The 17,128-nt window shown below is 30.6% G+C and overlaps 1 protein-coding gene across 1 annotated transcript in view; it reads right to left on the bottom strand.

Annotated features, from left to right (window-relative positions):
• Positions 1–17,128, bottom strand: part of LOC107437791 (uncharacterized protein CG3556) — a 69,864-nt gene that overhangs the window by 31,818 nt on the left and 20,918 nt on the right. The window contains exons 4-6 of the mRNA XM_071186047.2: positions 8,739–8,858; positions 2,993–3,212; positions 1,342–1,589 (exon numbers count right to left, since the gene is read on the bottom strand). Of these exons, the coding sequence (XP_071042148.1) occupies positions 1,342–1,589; positions 2,993–3,212; positions 8,739–8,858 (588 nt within the window). The remainder of the gene's footprint in view (positions 1–1,341; positions 1,590–2,992; positions 3,213–8,738; positions 8,859–17,128) is intronic.

The raw sequence follows: 17,128 nt of genomic DNA, 5'->3' as shown, positions 1-17,128 counted from the left end.
TGAAGAACTCATAACAATGTAGTGAAAACGTAACACAGCTCAGAATAGCTAATGAATTTAAAATAGAAAGTAATAGCAAATTTATAATCAGATGGAATGCCTCGTTCTTTTATTAAAAAAATGAAAAAAGACTAAAAATGAGGTTCCGAGGGCAATAAGAAAATTACTCAACTTTAATCAAAGCCAGTGATGTACATTTAATTGTTGTTATAAGTACTACTCGTAATATCTCCTATTGTTAAAAATGATCAATAGAAATAGTTTATAAGTTACTATTAAAACAAAAATTATGCTGTTACTTTTCCATCATAAGAACCTTGTTTGTTTTAGTTATATAATTCTACTTCTTGATCTTTAGATTCCTGGGGTTTTAGGTTTGTAACGTCATTTAAATGTGTAACTCTGCTTTGTCAATCTAACAAAATTTTCAGAGAATTTTTGAGCGTTAAATAACAGAACTATTTCATACTTCTAATACAGCCCTATTGCCACACTGACTCTCTTTTTAAAATAAATATATAATCAGTACCGAGGAACAGCAATCGATGAACATTCACACATTGGTAGAAAGCGCTTAAAACTAACACCTATTTTTAAAATTAAAAAAAAATAATAATTTCTTTAATGTTTATTTAAAATGCATTTAGCTCATTTAATGAATTGCTCATTTTCAGAAAAAGTAAAATTAGACAACTCAATATTTTATAAAATATTTAAAACTACAGATATTTTTTATTATTAATTTATTGTAGCAAATAAAGGATTTTTGAAAAAATATTGCATTACAAAAGTCTTAAATTAACAGACTAAATTTTAATATAAATTACAATGGGGAAAAACTTTTTTCTGCTGCATGAGATTTTTGAACGAATCTTAGATATTTTCGCTTTGCTGATTTCAAAACTGATTTTAGTTCCTCTCTATAAATTATAGTTTTTATGCAATTCAGCATTATATTCCCAATCAAGATTTTTTTCAAAATTCACTAAAGAGAATAACTGTGTTCCGACTTCTCTGCTACCTAAGGCATGATAGGAAGTTGGTGATAATGCATTTCAGTTTATGTTAGAATAAATTTAGGTCATGTTTTTTTTGTCTTTAGAGTTATTTTTAAGGGAGCTGATAAATGAATATAAGCCTGTAAACTAGCACATTCAGAGAAAAATTAACTCATCTAAAAATATCTTCATGAAAAAAAATTTTAGCTTTAGAAACTAAACTAATTTTAAAACACCGCACCCGATTTAAGTAAGATAAATTACTTCTCTAAATGCAACAAAAAATTTTGCATGTTATTTTATAATACAAACTTATAATTGAGGAACATTTATGTCCAGTTACCTCTAACAAAAGGATAATCAGCATCGGTGCTTAATATTTTGTTAATATCTGCAATGGCTTTAAGCGGCCATGGTTCTTTAGCATTGCAGAGAGTTAAATATGCTATTGGATGAGTGAAGTTAGTTGTAGACTGCACTTGCTCTTTTAAACGCTTTATCAGGTTCTGTCCATAGAACTGATGAGGATTGTGACACGTCACCAATAAGCTGTTTATAAACATGCTTAGCTGTTCAACTGAGAGAGGATTCCTGAAAAATTGAATTATTAGTATTTTAATGTGGCGTATGCATTGTTCGTAAATAAATAAATAAAAAGAAAATAGCTTCACAGCTTTACTCTTAATTCAAGAAGTTTTAAAAACAATGTTAGGTATCAATGCTAGAAGTGTAAAAACAATAATTTTTTATTACTCGAGTATTGAATGCTTTGCAGAATCTTAGAAAATTTATTACCTGTGAAAATAAATTATATTTGAACTTTAAATAAAAAATTATTATAAAATATAAATTCAATTGTAAAATATTACATCTGAATCATTTGACACTTTGGCGTTGTTCACTAATTTTTATTTCGTTCAGCTATTGATTCTTTAAGAAATATACATGACATGTTTACATTTCACGAAGGCTCTTCCAGTTCATTTTATTTTTAAGCAACATAGTTCCTTTAACTTGGAGGATTATATCATGAATAAAAGAATCATATCTGGATAAATGATTCAGATTAAAATTAGTAAGACATCATTACATAAAAAATATTTTATTCGGAGTTATAGTAATTTTCAGATTTTTTTTTTAATTTTATGAATTTAATTGACTATAGCATTTAATTTAAAAAAAATTTAAACTTAAAATAGCAAATTGTATTTTTTGTTCATCATAAATAATTTGTTCATAAAATATTACAAAATATATACATTTTTATTTGTCAAACCATTTTAAATAAATGAAATTTCACTGACGTTTCCTATTTACTACGATCTCTGGTACCGTCAACAAAAAAATCATGACTTTTAGAACCTCCTTCAATCGAAGTTGAATATCAAAATGAAATTACCGCTATACAAAATGAAATTACCTCTATTTTGGAAGCAATGATAAGTGAAGGTTATAAATTTGAAAAGTTCTTGAATTTGCTTTGCACGAAGAGAAAGCAATGAAATATCAGGCGGTAGTGAGGCGCCAAATCTCGATCCTATAACCAATATGCTTATTTTTGTGTCATATACCCTGAAAAATATTAAGCATTGTTTGATGAAGAACAGTCGCGATAGCTAAGTGTTTAAAGGCTCTAAACAGTTATTGTGAAGATTTGAAGTGCGATCCGTTCTTAAGGTTCGAAGCTCAGATCGATCTTAGTTTCAGATAGATGGGTGTCAGCTTATTTTGGAAGCAATGATAACCTTTGGGCAGTGTTGATAACATTTCCACATTCATACCGTTGGTTATGAAATTGTAGAGCCTAAGCCAACGTGGCACCTTTGGCAAAAAACGGGCGGTAGCAGGAATGCTTACTTTTTAATGTAGGTAAATTTTTTCAAAAGACACAGCTAAACAAAATAATTATTTTTAAAAGTATATTATTAACAATTTAGAAATGGTATTATTTACAGTTTTGAGGAAGTGTATTAAAAAAATTATTTGACTCTTACTTATGCAGAGAAATGGAAGTCTTAAGCTCTGTTTGTGTTGCCATTAATTCTTCCTCATAGATTGTTCCGTCAAATTTGACTCCTCCTGATAAGAAGAGAGAAAACAGAACTCGTGGAGTATTTTCATGCCATCCCCAAGAAGAAGAACCCTTGCTTTTTATCCATGTTATTTCGTTCGTACGTGCCTCCGTGACACCTTTAATGCTTAATATACCAGTTTCTGTAAAATAAAGCAAATTAAATACTACGCATAGATATACAAATTGTTATAGTAAGTAAATTAATAGAAATATAATCAGACATTATAATGAAAACTATTGTTTATAATGTAACGCATACAAAGCAATTAAGATAGTGACAATATTTAACTATTTTTCGTAGCTGTGAAATTCACACACTTCCCTCACGTTCTAGAACAAAGTGAAAGCATTCACACCCCGTAAATTTAAGAAAGCTGCTGGGTCTTTTTAACACGTTCACGTCGGGAAAAGTGAAAATACTGGTACGGGAAAAGAGAAAATACTGGTAGAAGAACTATTTCAATATTAGATAATATTCGGGAGGAGTTAATCTAATCTCAACAACAACAATTCACTGTTAGGAAATTTTTTACGGCGAAGAAGCAATTCAATATAAAAATAGCTTCCGTTAAAAATAATTGGTAGTTCCGTTAAAAATAAGCATATCCAGCCTTTACAGAATTTCCGTCGACTTAGAAATATTTTCTAGTGGTAGCAAATTAATATTTTAATAAATTACATTTAAAAGAAGTTTTTCTACCACTGTTAAAACATAGTTTAAATTGACCTATGAAAGCTCAGATTAAATACCGCTGTGCTTAAAACTTAGTAAAAATTTATATGAACTCCTTGCGTTTTTTAAAATTTTTGCTCAGGTTCTCTACCACAATAATAAATCCTTTTAATAAACCTTTAATGTTGAAGGGTATAAAATTCAGGGATATCAACATGCTCCAGTTTAAAAACAATATTTTCTAGTGGTAACGAAATTTTGTTTTTGGTTTGGTACTTTCCATTTCTACTATTTTTTCCGCCACTATATATCAAAGAATAAGATGGAATACAACTTTATGGCAGTTATCTCGTGGTGACACTTTTAAAAGAGTGACTGTAAATATCCTTATTCAACAAGTTTTACGATTTAATTCTCTACCAATTTATTAAAACTTTTACAGAAAGCGAGGTAGTTGACATCTACTGGTACACAAATCAACTCTTTCCTTCAAATTCTTAAAAAAAAAACTGGTTGAATGAAGATTGGAGCTTTGAGCCCAGCATTGCCCTTGTTCATTCATCATGCTCGCAACAGTCAGTGAAACAGGTGAATAGTATAAAAAACTCTTAAGTAAAATATTGTCTACTTCAATGGGTGAAAAGTATCGAAATGTCACAGGCGACTAAAAATGCGAAGAAGTGATAGAAATGTAATTCACTTTTTGCTTATTCATTATCTCTTTAATTATTTAATCGTAATTACCACTATGACTTATATTTAACATTGCTGATATTTGGAGCCCCTATAACACTTTCCTGCCAACTTTTCCGGATTTTGCGAAAGATTTTATTTTTATATATAAAGTGGTAGTAAATATATACTATTTTTTCTTTTATAAACTTAATTTTTAAATGATTTTGATCACCACTATTCTTCCAAAAATTAAGCACATACATTAATATGCGGTACTATCATGGTTGTCAACTTAAGATTTTTCAAATGCAACGTATTTGTTTGCTTAAAAATGAAGTTTTAATACCACTGGGCAAAATGATAATGGAAGGGATTAAAAGTTGGCAGGCATGCTGTAACCACATTTCCTAAAACCAATTCTAAATCAATGTTCTCACTTCAATTTTAAAAAAACAAGAGATTAATCTACTTACAATACATAATACCAATTTTAACCTACGCTCCACCTGTATTCACCACACTTACTGACTACCTCAAGAAAAAATCATCTATAGCAGAGGTCAAAATTTTCAGATGGATGCTCGAAGGTTCTATCCATCCATTAATAAAGAACTCGAGATTTATAATATCTTTTGTCAATGAACAAATTGCCTAGCTCAACATAAAATTTTTTAAAGATGCCAAAAATAATCCAGCCCCCAAATTCAACTGCATCTTTAAAATTGATCTCCAATGAAAGCCTCTCCAATTTCGTCCCGCAGTGGACTGATCGTTAAGACACGGTTCCCAGCAGATCACCGAAGTCAAGCATTACTGGCTGCTGTCAGTGTGCGGGTGGGTGACCACTTGGATCAATCTGAGTAGGGACCGAGGGTGTGCGGTATTGGTCCTCGTTAAACTGTTGTGCCGTAAAGTGCTAGACTTCGAGCGTAGGTCGTCGTGCTACCGAAGCGGGCGTGCCATCCTCTCTGCAGAGGATCAAAATTGTGATGGCATGTCTTCGGATCATTCTCAGGAATGTTTTCCAGACCGTCGCCAATGGCCCATTGTGCAGATCCAGTGCGACGTAAATGAGCAAAAACTACAACTACAGCCTTTCCAATTTCTACTCCAAATGCAGCAATTTATTTTATACTTCACCAATCCTAAGTGATCACAAGTTATCCTCAATTATTTCAAAGGGGAGTAATCCCTAATTGAAGCTGCAGACAGCCGCGGGGCAGAAGGGTCCCATGATAGACTTCACGACTACTTTCACCATACCTGCCAACTCTTCCGGATTTTGCGGAAGATTTTGTTTTCATATTTAAAGTGGTAGTAAATATATACTATTTTTTTCTTTTATAAACTTAATTTTTAAATGATTTTGATCACCACTATTCTTACAAAAATTAAGCACATATATTAATATGCGTTACTCTCATGGTTGTCAACTTAAGTTTGCTCATATACAACGTATTTGTCTGTTTAAAATTGAAGTTTTATATTCCATTTTAATACCACTGGGAAAAATAATAATGGAAGGGATTAAAAGTTGGCAGGTATGCTTTCACTACTTCAAGTATGCATACTCTTTATATTTAGCCATTACTCCTGCATCCTCATGATACCTCCTTGTCTTCTCCGACACGACTACCCGCTTAGCACGCGCTTACTGTATATTTTCTTTGTAAGTATTCTGTTTATTTTACTCAAACATTGTCTTATTTTATCATCATTAACCCGCTAGGTAAATATTTTAGACTTTCACTTTAAGTGTTATTTCTCCTTATTACAGTCTTTCTAATTTGTATGTAGCCCCGGTAATTGTTTATTATTAAGTACACGGATTTTTACTCATTCTCACGGATTTGTTTCATTAACTCAATATTACCCTTAGCCTTATGAATGCTCATACTTACGACTATTGGGTGTGGGCTATTGACCTCTAAGATCTTGCTTGCGCACGTTCCTTCCATTTTTTTTCACTAATTCCCATTTCTACTAAGCATTTTTAACTTCCAATTATCCATCGTTTCCTAATTCCAACTAATCAGTTTATTGCCGCCTTCGGTAGCAAATACCGAGCTTCTGTAGTCTTCATGAATCGTGAATCTTAACATTAACTTTCAATAGAAAACTAAAGTAAATATGCCATTCCTAAAAATATGAAAATATTGAGTTCCTAATCAAAATTTCTTTTAATAAAATTTTGAATTACATTGGTCAGCACTTTTGGTCGCCCGTGGTAGCCCTAGAAGTAAGAAAACAATATACGCTGCTCAAAATAATTATTGAAAACAAATCTTTTATAAAACCTTCTGTCTGTGCATTAGAATCGCTATCTTTTATCTCTATCTTTATTTCCAAATTTTTTGAAGGATCTTATTCACCCTAACCAAAAAAACTCAAATTAACCCTACAACTCAACATATAGGTTATTGTAAATCTTGTGTAAATTAACGGTATAAGCAAATTGTTTTTTTAAATAAAATGGTAGAAGAAAGTCACAGATGCAAATTTTTCATATTTTCAAACTGCATAGTATGCAAATTTTGAGTTTGACGTCGAGGACGACGCTTTAGCTGCAGTAAATGTGATTATACTTTCAACTGAATGTGGGAAGCGGAAAATAGTGATCAACGTTTAGTAAACGCATTGTTTCAATAAGTGCGAAGTCTAAATGAAGTCATTTAACCGAATCAGAATGTTGGAGAGTTGTTGGCCTGTTAAAGGGGGATCAGCAGAGGAGGTCGACAGGCCGGACTAGCAGCTGCCATTGGAGATTCACAAAGTGTAATTTCCAGTATCAGGAACCATTTTTTGGAGAACTGAAGATGACGCTGAAAATCAGGGCAAGGGCGTGGACGTGCAACAACACCCAATGCTGCCCGTTATTTATCGCCAACGGCTCGGAGGCACCGAAATATGAATCTTGGCACGTTGTTGATTATTTAGAGGGGAGGGACAAACACAAGCCGGACTGGCAGAAGCCTTTCACAAAGTGTGATTTCCAGGATCTGGAACCGTTTCTTAGAGACTGGAAAAGATGCTGAAGATCAGGGCAAGGACATTGACGTCCAACAATGCCCAATGTAGACAGCTATTTATCGTTATCGGCTCGAAGACACCGAAATATGAATGCCATTCTTCTTCAACAATACCTTCACTCGGCTACTGGCACCACAGTTTCGACACAAGCTGTCCTAAACCACCATCAGTCTGTGGGTGTGTATGTTCACCGTCCAATGGTGTCACGTTAGCACCTTAAAGTCACGTTAACACCAAGGCACACCGTCGCACCCGCAGGGAGTCGACCGCAGAACATATGAACTAGATGAGAATTGAATGGCGCAAAATTCTTTTCTCTGATGAGTCCCGTTTTTCTGTTTATCCTGATCACAGGCGTATTTTTCTCTGGAGGAAGCGTAGCACTAGAAACAATCCAGTGTTCGTTCACGAAAGTGTAAAATGTGGCGGTGGAGGAGTGATGGTCTATGCTAGCATCTCCATTGATAGGCGCACAGATCTCCATGTATCATTCGAGATGGAGTTCTGGCCGGTTGCTGATATAGGGATCATATCCTGAGATCCATTGTAGTCCCTTACACAGCAGCATTAGAGGTGATTTCCTGTTAATGGATGGCAATTTCTAGTCGCATCGTGCTAACTTGATGAATGATTTCCGTTTTAAGTAATGAATCATACGAATGGATTAGGCAGCGTGTTCCCAGCAGACAAATTGCTGGACAATTTGATTTCAAGTTATTTTTGCAAGACATACTTTATAATTTCCAGCCTCTTTAAAATATCTTTAACAGAAAGCAAAGCAGTTGACATCTTTCCCAGAGCTTGTACGGTCCTTAATATTTTTAAAAAAATGGAAATAAAATGTAGAAAATAATATGTAATTTTTAAGTTCATATCCAAGGTTGCCAACTTTCTACTCTTTTTATAAAAACTTATTTTACTGGTAGCTAAGTTAATGTGTTACTGTATTATTTTTTATTCATTTAAACTTATTTTCTACTTTGTTATAGCTATTTCGAGGTAAAGGTTTTTAAATGTCTACTGCCCTATGAAATATTTTGAAAAAACCAGTAGTAGTTGGCAGGCATGTATCTTCACCACTATGTTCATTTTTTACAATATATAATTTTAGTCAAGAAATTAGAGATATAAAAATTTAGAATTTAAAGTGAAAGCTAATAAAATTGGAAATTAATTGAGGATTAACATCAATTTTGAACTTTTTGAAGGACTATGTAAAATCTGAACTTACACAAAAAACTATTATTTTTAGAAGAAATATGGTGCACAAAAGTTAAGAACTACTTACCGCATCCAACTTCATCAGCTCCATTTTCACAATCTTTAACTCCATCACATACTTCATTCGTAGGGATGCAAGAATGATTGGAACAGTGAAAACTGCTGTTACGTAAGCATTCAATATCTCCTGCAAAATGAACAGAACAGAATGTTCTTTTAACAAATTTATGTAAAGGGACAGTATGTTGAATTACACAGGTAAAAATTTCACTTGGTAGATAACGTATTTTAATAAATTTTTCTTGATGTTGAGTGACAAATTCGACAGATTTTGAAACTCTCATCTGAATATTAATGTGAAATGTTCGATTTCAAAGTTTTAATAAATAATTTTTTTGATACTCATATCAAAAGGCATGTATTAAGAATAGATACAATGGCATTCGAATATAATGCAAACGTAATAATTGTTAAATATCATGTATATAAATGTGTTACGTCGCCATGTAAAGATACTCGCTAATTTGGAGAACGCTTCTTAATGTTTGTGTTTATAATTACTTCGTTGTTGTTGAGGATGCGCTATAGTGAGCATCCTCTAATAAAAAAAATTTGGATATTAATTAAAAATATATCGCTGTTTCGTTTGTTCTATGGTGAACGCCCTTTATTAAGACCAATCGTTAAAATTACAGTTCACTCATATATCCTCATAAACATTTATGATCCGTCAAGCCGGAGACTTCGAATAATTTCGAATCATGGAATATTTGTGAACTATTTGACAGTGTAAGAACAAATTTTTAATTTCGTAATTATGGAAAAACTTAATATTAAAAAGGGAAGCACCAAAGCTCAACTAACTCGTCTGGAAACTTTGTTGAATAAACCAGATGATGAATATAATGAAATTGACTTGGACACAAAACTAAATAATATTGAAAAAATTAAATCATCCGTTTGCATATTACGTGACAACTATTGTAACACTGTAGAAAATGAAGCTGCAATAGATAAAGTAGAAGAGGATTTGTTGGATATCGATTGCAGAAAACAAACATTGGAGATAAGAATTAAAAACCTCATTAAGAAATATAAAACAACTATTGCTATAAATAATGCTAAAGATGATAAACAATCTTCTATGTCAAATTGCATTAACTATCATATCCCTGAAGTGCCTATTCTAACATTTTCAGGAAATTACTTAGAATTGGCAACATTCAAAAATCAATTTAATAGTGTTATTGGAAACAACAATAATTTATCAGATAATGAAAAATTACATTATCTTCGTGTTTCGCTAAAAGAGGAAGCAAAGCTTTTGGAAACAGAAGATGATAGATTTAAATCTTTATTCCAAGCATTGGAAGAGAGATATGAAAATAATAGCCATTTTCAATCAATTCTTGAAATCGAAAAACAGTTTAATGAATCGCCTAAAAATTAACGAAAAATTGTTGATAACGTAAATAGAAATTTGAGAGCTTTAAGAAATTTAAAATTTGAAAGAAACAATTTGTCTGATATTATTATTTTAAATATAGTTTTGAAAATATTAGATCGTGAAAGTCAGAAACAATTTGAGCTTTCTTCAGAAAGTACCGAAGCACCAGAATTAGACAATTTAGTAACTTTTATCGAAAAAAGAAGTCAGGTCTTGGAAAACATTCACAGAAATAGTTTAACACGTTCACGCCGGGAAAAGTGAGAATACTGGTACGGGAAAAGAGAAAATACTGGTAGAAGAACTATTTCAATATTAGATAATATTCGGGAGAAGTTAATCTATTCTAAACAATAACAATTCACTGTAAGGAAATTTATCACGACGACGAAGCAATTCAATATAAAAATTCCATCCGTTAAAAACAATTGGTAGTTATGGATTTTTATTATTCCCGGAAAAAAACTAAAAAATGAAATTTATTGTTACCAGTTTTTTACTCCGGCGCGCTGCCAAGATGAGACAATCTAGCGTGACCCACCGGTGGGTCACCCCGGCGTGAACATGTTAATGTAAACAAAACAACCCCCTATTCCAGTTCGAAACAAAAGCCTTGTTTTAAATACGAAAAATAAAAAGTGCATTTTGTGTAATTTTATCGCATTCAATATATCTTTGTGATATGTTTAAACTCCCTCATAAAGAAAAGTATAATGTACAGTCCGCAAAAAAAAAAAAAAAGATATCACCCTGAATAACTTTCGTTCTAATGATCGGATTTTCACGAACTAAGTGTCAATCTTAATGGTTCCTGGGGGTGACCTCAAATATGTTAAATAATTAGCGCTAACTATTAATTAAGTTACGAAATCAGACACAAAAACGTACTTTCTCTGAATAAACATATAATTTTTTTTACATATTTGGAATCTAGACATTTGAATTAGGGGGGGTAGACAAAATTTTAAAAAAATTGGGTGGTAAATTGGGCCGCAATAAAGGTTTATATATTTGGCGATAGTCCAGAAAACCGCCAAAAAAAAGTCGCCTGCGCAAATAAATATTTTAAGATAACCCATTGCCTAATTCAAAAGAGGAGTGATTAATTTTACTAGGTTGCTACGCAACCAAACTCTGATAGTAAAACAATTGAAATAATGTTCAGTGATTGCTCGGAGGGGTTTAATTTATTGTTAATCGTAAATATCTCGAAGTTTCTAGGCAATAAACAATATTTTTAGGGGATTTCTGTCCAAAAAGCAAAAAAAAAAAAAAAATTTATTTTAATCTCCTTTGAAAAGTAAATTTGAATCGATTTATAAATTATTTATGACAGTTTTTAGAATTTAAATGCATGAAATTTTTATCTGATATTATTTAGATTACACTGTTTTTACTATATTTATTCGAGGATTTTATGCTAAAATCAACTGAACTTAACTTATTATAGCTATATACAAAATTTTAGGGATAATCATTTTTACAGCTTTAATCGAGTCTTCTAGGCAAGAAAGTTTGAAAAAAAAAAGTGCTTGAAAAATAAAATGTAGATTGTATAATAATTCTAATGCACATTCACAAGGTTTTCTGAAATTTACGATATTTCTTTTTTCTAGAACTCAAGGAATCGCTGAATGTTTAGCAGCATTTTAAAAAGATTGAAATATGTTATGTTTAAGAATAAGATATTGAAATAATATGTTGCATATTGTAGGATTCATTGTTTAAAAAATCGCTTCATTCTACTAGATATTTAGGTTACATCGTTTTCTTTGGATGAAGATGATTAGCAATTAGCATCCTCATGTTTCGATACATTCTGAAACTTATACGTTCGCAAATTCACCATAAAGTGTCGCACAGCATATTCCTCAATTACGATAAGCTAAATTTACCACCAAATACTGCTACTATGGTTATTTTTGTTTTCTTATATATATCTGATGCTCTCTTTTTAAACAGAGCTCGTAAGATCCTTAAGATACTGAAATGGGGGCACAAAAACTTAAAAGATAAAATATTTAATTTCATTAACTCAAAATATCTGGTGTCAAAATGTTAATTTTTAAGTTAAATATAACTTTTACAATATTGATGTTCTTACGTTTTTAAAGACCACATGAATCCTGATAAAATATTAAAATGCATATGTTTACTTTAACGAGTGTAAAATCTTTATCAAAATAATGATCAAGACCCAAATGTAAAACAGTATAATTGACGATAAAAACTCAACTGGCTTCAAAACATATGAAGAGGGAAGTAAAAGTCGGCATGTTTCGAGATTTCAAATATAATCGCCCATTCTCAAGACTTGTCAGGCTTGGATAACTTGTGACTTTTATTATTGGACGCTCAAAACATGTCTATTTTTATTATCATCTATTATTTTTTAAAATCAATGAAGTTTTTATATTTTCGATTCAGTTCCTTGGGATTATCCATTTAGTTACACAAAATATTAAATTATTTCACTGGATATTAAAATAAGTTTTACATATGTTATAGGCACAGGTTCTTAGATTGAAAAAATAATAATTCACTACTTTGTAAAAAAATCAATGCAGTAAAAAAAATAATTTTTTTTTGCTGCAAGCCTTAACATTTTAATTTAAAGTCATGAAAAAATTCCGTTTACAATTGAAATTTCAAAAGTCGAATGTGAAAATGGAATGTCCCCTAGTACCAGGAATCGAAATTAAATAGTTACGAGGACAACTTTTTTAAACAAGTTAGCGTTTCCGTCCTACTCGAAGTTGTTTGAAAAGTTATTTTGTATATCGATTCCAAAGTTTATTCTACATATATTTCAGGGTATACTTTCGGAGTATTTCGATCGAGTTTAATTTTACACCCTTATTTTCTTAAAATTATTAAATAATTTACTTAAAATAAATTATTCAAGCTACATTATTTATTGCATTCATAGTATAGTAATAAACGGAGCTTCCATGCATATCCTTAACCTTAATACCGCTATCATTAAATAAATGGAATAAGCTTAGATAAATAATAAAAGTTAATTTTTCCCTCGTTTTAATCTTCAAGGAATAATATGTTTCGATCAAACAGATTTCATTCTGGAAATAGCGAAATTATTGAGTAGGTCCCTTGGAGCAATATCATTCTTATCCTCTTTTGACGAAATATAGGAAAAATTAGTTTTCACAGTTTCAGTAAAAAGTATGTTAGCCTACTTGCCACGTTTTTTCTAAAAAATTTTTTTATTAAAATAAGTTCGGAAATTGTGTATTTTTTATAGCATTTTTTTTAAAAAATCAGATGACTCTAAAATTGGCACAGCTTCGGAATCCTTACAAATTTCAATTTTTAGTATTTCCTGCTTAACAAAATAAGGCATTTTCCTGATAACAAATTATACTGCAATAATATCTTGGAAATCATGCTAAAGTAAAAAATCAAACAAAATAGTTTAGTATATTATCAAAAAAAATATACTTGGTATCCTAAAGAGTAAAAGATATAATGAAATAATTAGTGAATCACACGTGGTCAGATAATTAAAAATTTAGTTTCACAACTAAGATAGTAGGACGACATTTAAGATACTGAGATATTTTAAGACACTAAAAAAATTGGCTACGTATTCCACAGCTTTTCATGTTCGGTATCTTTATCCTCTTTGTAGTGACTTATAAAACATCAAAATTATTTTAGATAATCTATGTTGAAGTCGCGAGAAACAAAACAAAAAAAGACAATCAATAATTTATACTCTTTTTTCAAAAAAAAATTGTATGCCTAGTAAATAATCAGCTGTTTTGCATTAAATAATTCTAAATAGCGGAATGTTTTTAATTTCTTAACAAGGTTTTATTCTTAACTAGCAGATAATAATTCTTTTTAAGAAAACTTGACTATAATTTAGAACGGAACTTTACTTTAAAGAAAACCTAAATTAAAGAACTGAAAAAATTTATTAGTATATTAATGAAGAAATAATAAACGTAAAATGGTAAAGAATAAGATTTTTAAAATTTTAAAATTTAATTAAATAGTTGGTAAAATAGTTCTGCGATACACTTCCGGAAATTTCTTTTAAGATTAGGATGATATAGGGTAAACCAACAAATGAAGGAGCATTTCATAGATATTTCTTAGAAATAAGATTTTAAACGTTTTAATTTAGATTGATTGGTAACAGTAGCTTACTACCTAACAATAGGAAGTCATCTAACAATGCATTTAGTTACCTGGTCTTTGAGTCTTCTCTGGAAAAAGTTTTGAATTTGTTAGTATCTGTTCAACGCCTTGTTTCTTTGACAAAATTATAAGGTCAGTGTTTGTTGTTATCCGTTTAAACTACAATTAATTGCATATAATAATGCTTTTTTTTTCTCACTGTGAAAAAAAGAATTCAAAATATGGTCATTGAAGTTACGTTTTATTTATTTTAAGCATCATAACATAAGCAAGTACTGAGATTAGGGGGTGTTTATTAGCTGGATTACAGAGCGATGAAAAACCAATGAATAAACAAGTGTTCCTTTACTGGGATTTTTTCAAGTTAATGAAAATAAAAGAAAAATTTTAATTTTCTTGTACTTTTTGTCATATTATAAATCAAAATTATGTTAAAAATAAAATAAAAAAAACTTCTAACCAGTGAAGGAACAGGCATGTTCCTTCACTGAGAATAGATTTCCCAGTGAATGAATAGTATGTGTGAAATATGATTTTACATGGATAATTAGTAGTTCAGCGACATAGAGGACTCCTAAAATTCAGTATGAACAGTTCCTATAACAATTTCATTTAAATATGCAAATTTAATTGCTAAATTTATTTAAAGAATTATAATAATAATTAATTTATTATTTATCTTTATAAATGTAGTGATTAGTTATTACATCATACCTTAGACACCTTAATAAGCTATGTTTATTAACTAAATATAACAACTAAATATAATAATAAAAGCTTGAATGGAAAATTTCTTTGCAGGATTTTGTGCCAATAATTAGCCAAATTATTATCTTATTGCCGTCTTCAATGTCTTAACGGGAACTGGTAGGAAAAATCCATTTAAAGACAATTATCTAGGTGAAAAATGGGTGAAGTTTTTTTAAGGCGACATCCACCGATAACTCAGTGCAATGCGAAGATAATTTCAAAAGGCAAAACTTCCCTTAGAGAATAAAATTTGAAATACTGGTTTTAAGAACTTCAGAAGAATCTTTAGAAGAGAAGTAGCCCTGGCATCCTTTTATAAAGTGATTGCATTTACAATGCGAATGAAACAAGAGTTGAATACTGCCCTTAAACGGGAAAAATCTTCGGCCTTAAAAATTATAAGGATTTATATTCTAAAGTACCTGGGAAAGAAAAAGTACCTCCATTGTCAGTTTTTCCTTACAGAAGAATTCGTTGAGATATTACAGAATCAGTCCCTGCTACATATTTCATTGGAAAAAGCTATTCATGAAATGAAACGATGACCGCAGCAACATTTTACAAATATATTGCAAATGTTTCTACCCATGGCTAATTAAAAATGCAATCAAATTCCATATTTTGCTTCTTCTGGATAGGTATAAATCTCATATCAATTTGAAACTGAGCAAGTTTTGTTCCTCAAAACAAATTTTCTGGTTTAGTTTTCTACGTAATTCTTGGAAATCTCTCGTTAGATCTTGAAAACAAAAGAATTGTAAAACAATATGTCTAGAAAATTTTACATCCATTAAATAAGATTTGAGGCATCAACTGATGAAGTTAAAATGCTTTTATGAAATGCGATATTTTTCCATTCGATGTAGAAAACGTTGACTGTAACAAATGCATGCAAAACAGACACCAAGAGTTAATGAGCAAGGCAACTTATCAACAAAGCACGTGCTTCGAGAGTAACGATGCGCTATTTCTTCAGAAGCTTGAGAAGGAAATCTCACAAGTTATGTTGCAAATTTTTAAAGGAACATTGACAGAAAACTTTAATCTCCCAAATATCCAATAGCCTGTGCTTTTCTCAATATTGAAGAATTTATTTCAAAAAGAACAATTGTATAATCAAATTTTGGCTCTAAAGCTGAGACAACTAACATTAATAATGAAAGTATCTTGAAAACTGATTTTGAGATAAGTCCTCTTGAGGCATTGTTAGCTGCAAAAACAATTGGTTTCACAAGTAACTACTAGATATAAGTCAATGAGAGATGGGTTTTACACAAACTTCGAAACTCCATTTTCTCATTTATTATAAAGTGAGGAATTCTGGAAATGGAACAGGAAAATCAAAAGAAATTTCGACAATACATTTACATTGGCCAAAAATTTGGAAAAAAGAGGAAGGTTAAATCAAAAGAAAAAGAAATAAATTACTCATGACGAACAGAAAAAAAAGATTAAAAAAAAGCTTAAAAAATATGGGGAAAAGAGTAAACAAAAAAATGATCGAATTATAATAATAATAAAAACATCATCGGATTACACAATGATAAACATTCATAATTTAGAACGAACTATTAAACTGTGAGAAAAAAAAAGAAAAACATTTTTTTTAAATTATGTATTCAAACATATTTTACTTTCCATTCCATGACTGAAAAAAAAGTAATATTTTCCACATTAACTATGGTTATATGTCGTAATTCCAAGAAAAATCTTGTTTTTAGACACTTGTGTGGCCTACGGATTCCTAACGAGCATCAAACATTCTCAAAATTAAGTGTTCATTCACTGGAAAATTTAGTGTTTATTCACTGGTAAGAACTGTTCCTTCACTTGGTCATCTTACTACTTATTATTTAAACCACCAAAAGCTTAAAACAATATTATGTAAGTTATCTAACTTTTTTTTACATAATTTGCATTTAATAACAAATATGTCGACACCATCATTTAGCTAAAATTACAAATTTTGAAATTTTTATGAATTATTTTTAAAGGCAAGCTAAGCTTAAGTGTTCCTTCATTGTTTAGTTTACCCTATAAGATGTTGAGAAATTTGCGATGTTGTGAGAGATGTTTAAAAATGTTGACTACGTATT

The sequence above is a fragment of the Parasteatoda tepidariorum genome, chromosome 9 (genome assembly GCF_982258835.1).
Source record: "Parasteatoda tepidariorum strain Cologne lab strain chromosome 9, Ptep-v5.0, whole genome shotgun sequence".
NCBI lineage: Eukaryota > Metazoa > Arthropoda > Arachnida > Araneae > Theridiidae > Parasteatoda > Parasteatoda tepidariorum.
Note: the sequence above shows the minus strand (reverse complement) of the source record. Positions and strands in the feature narration are given on the sequence as shown.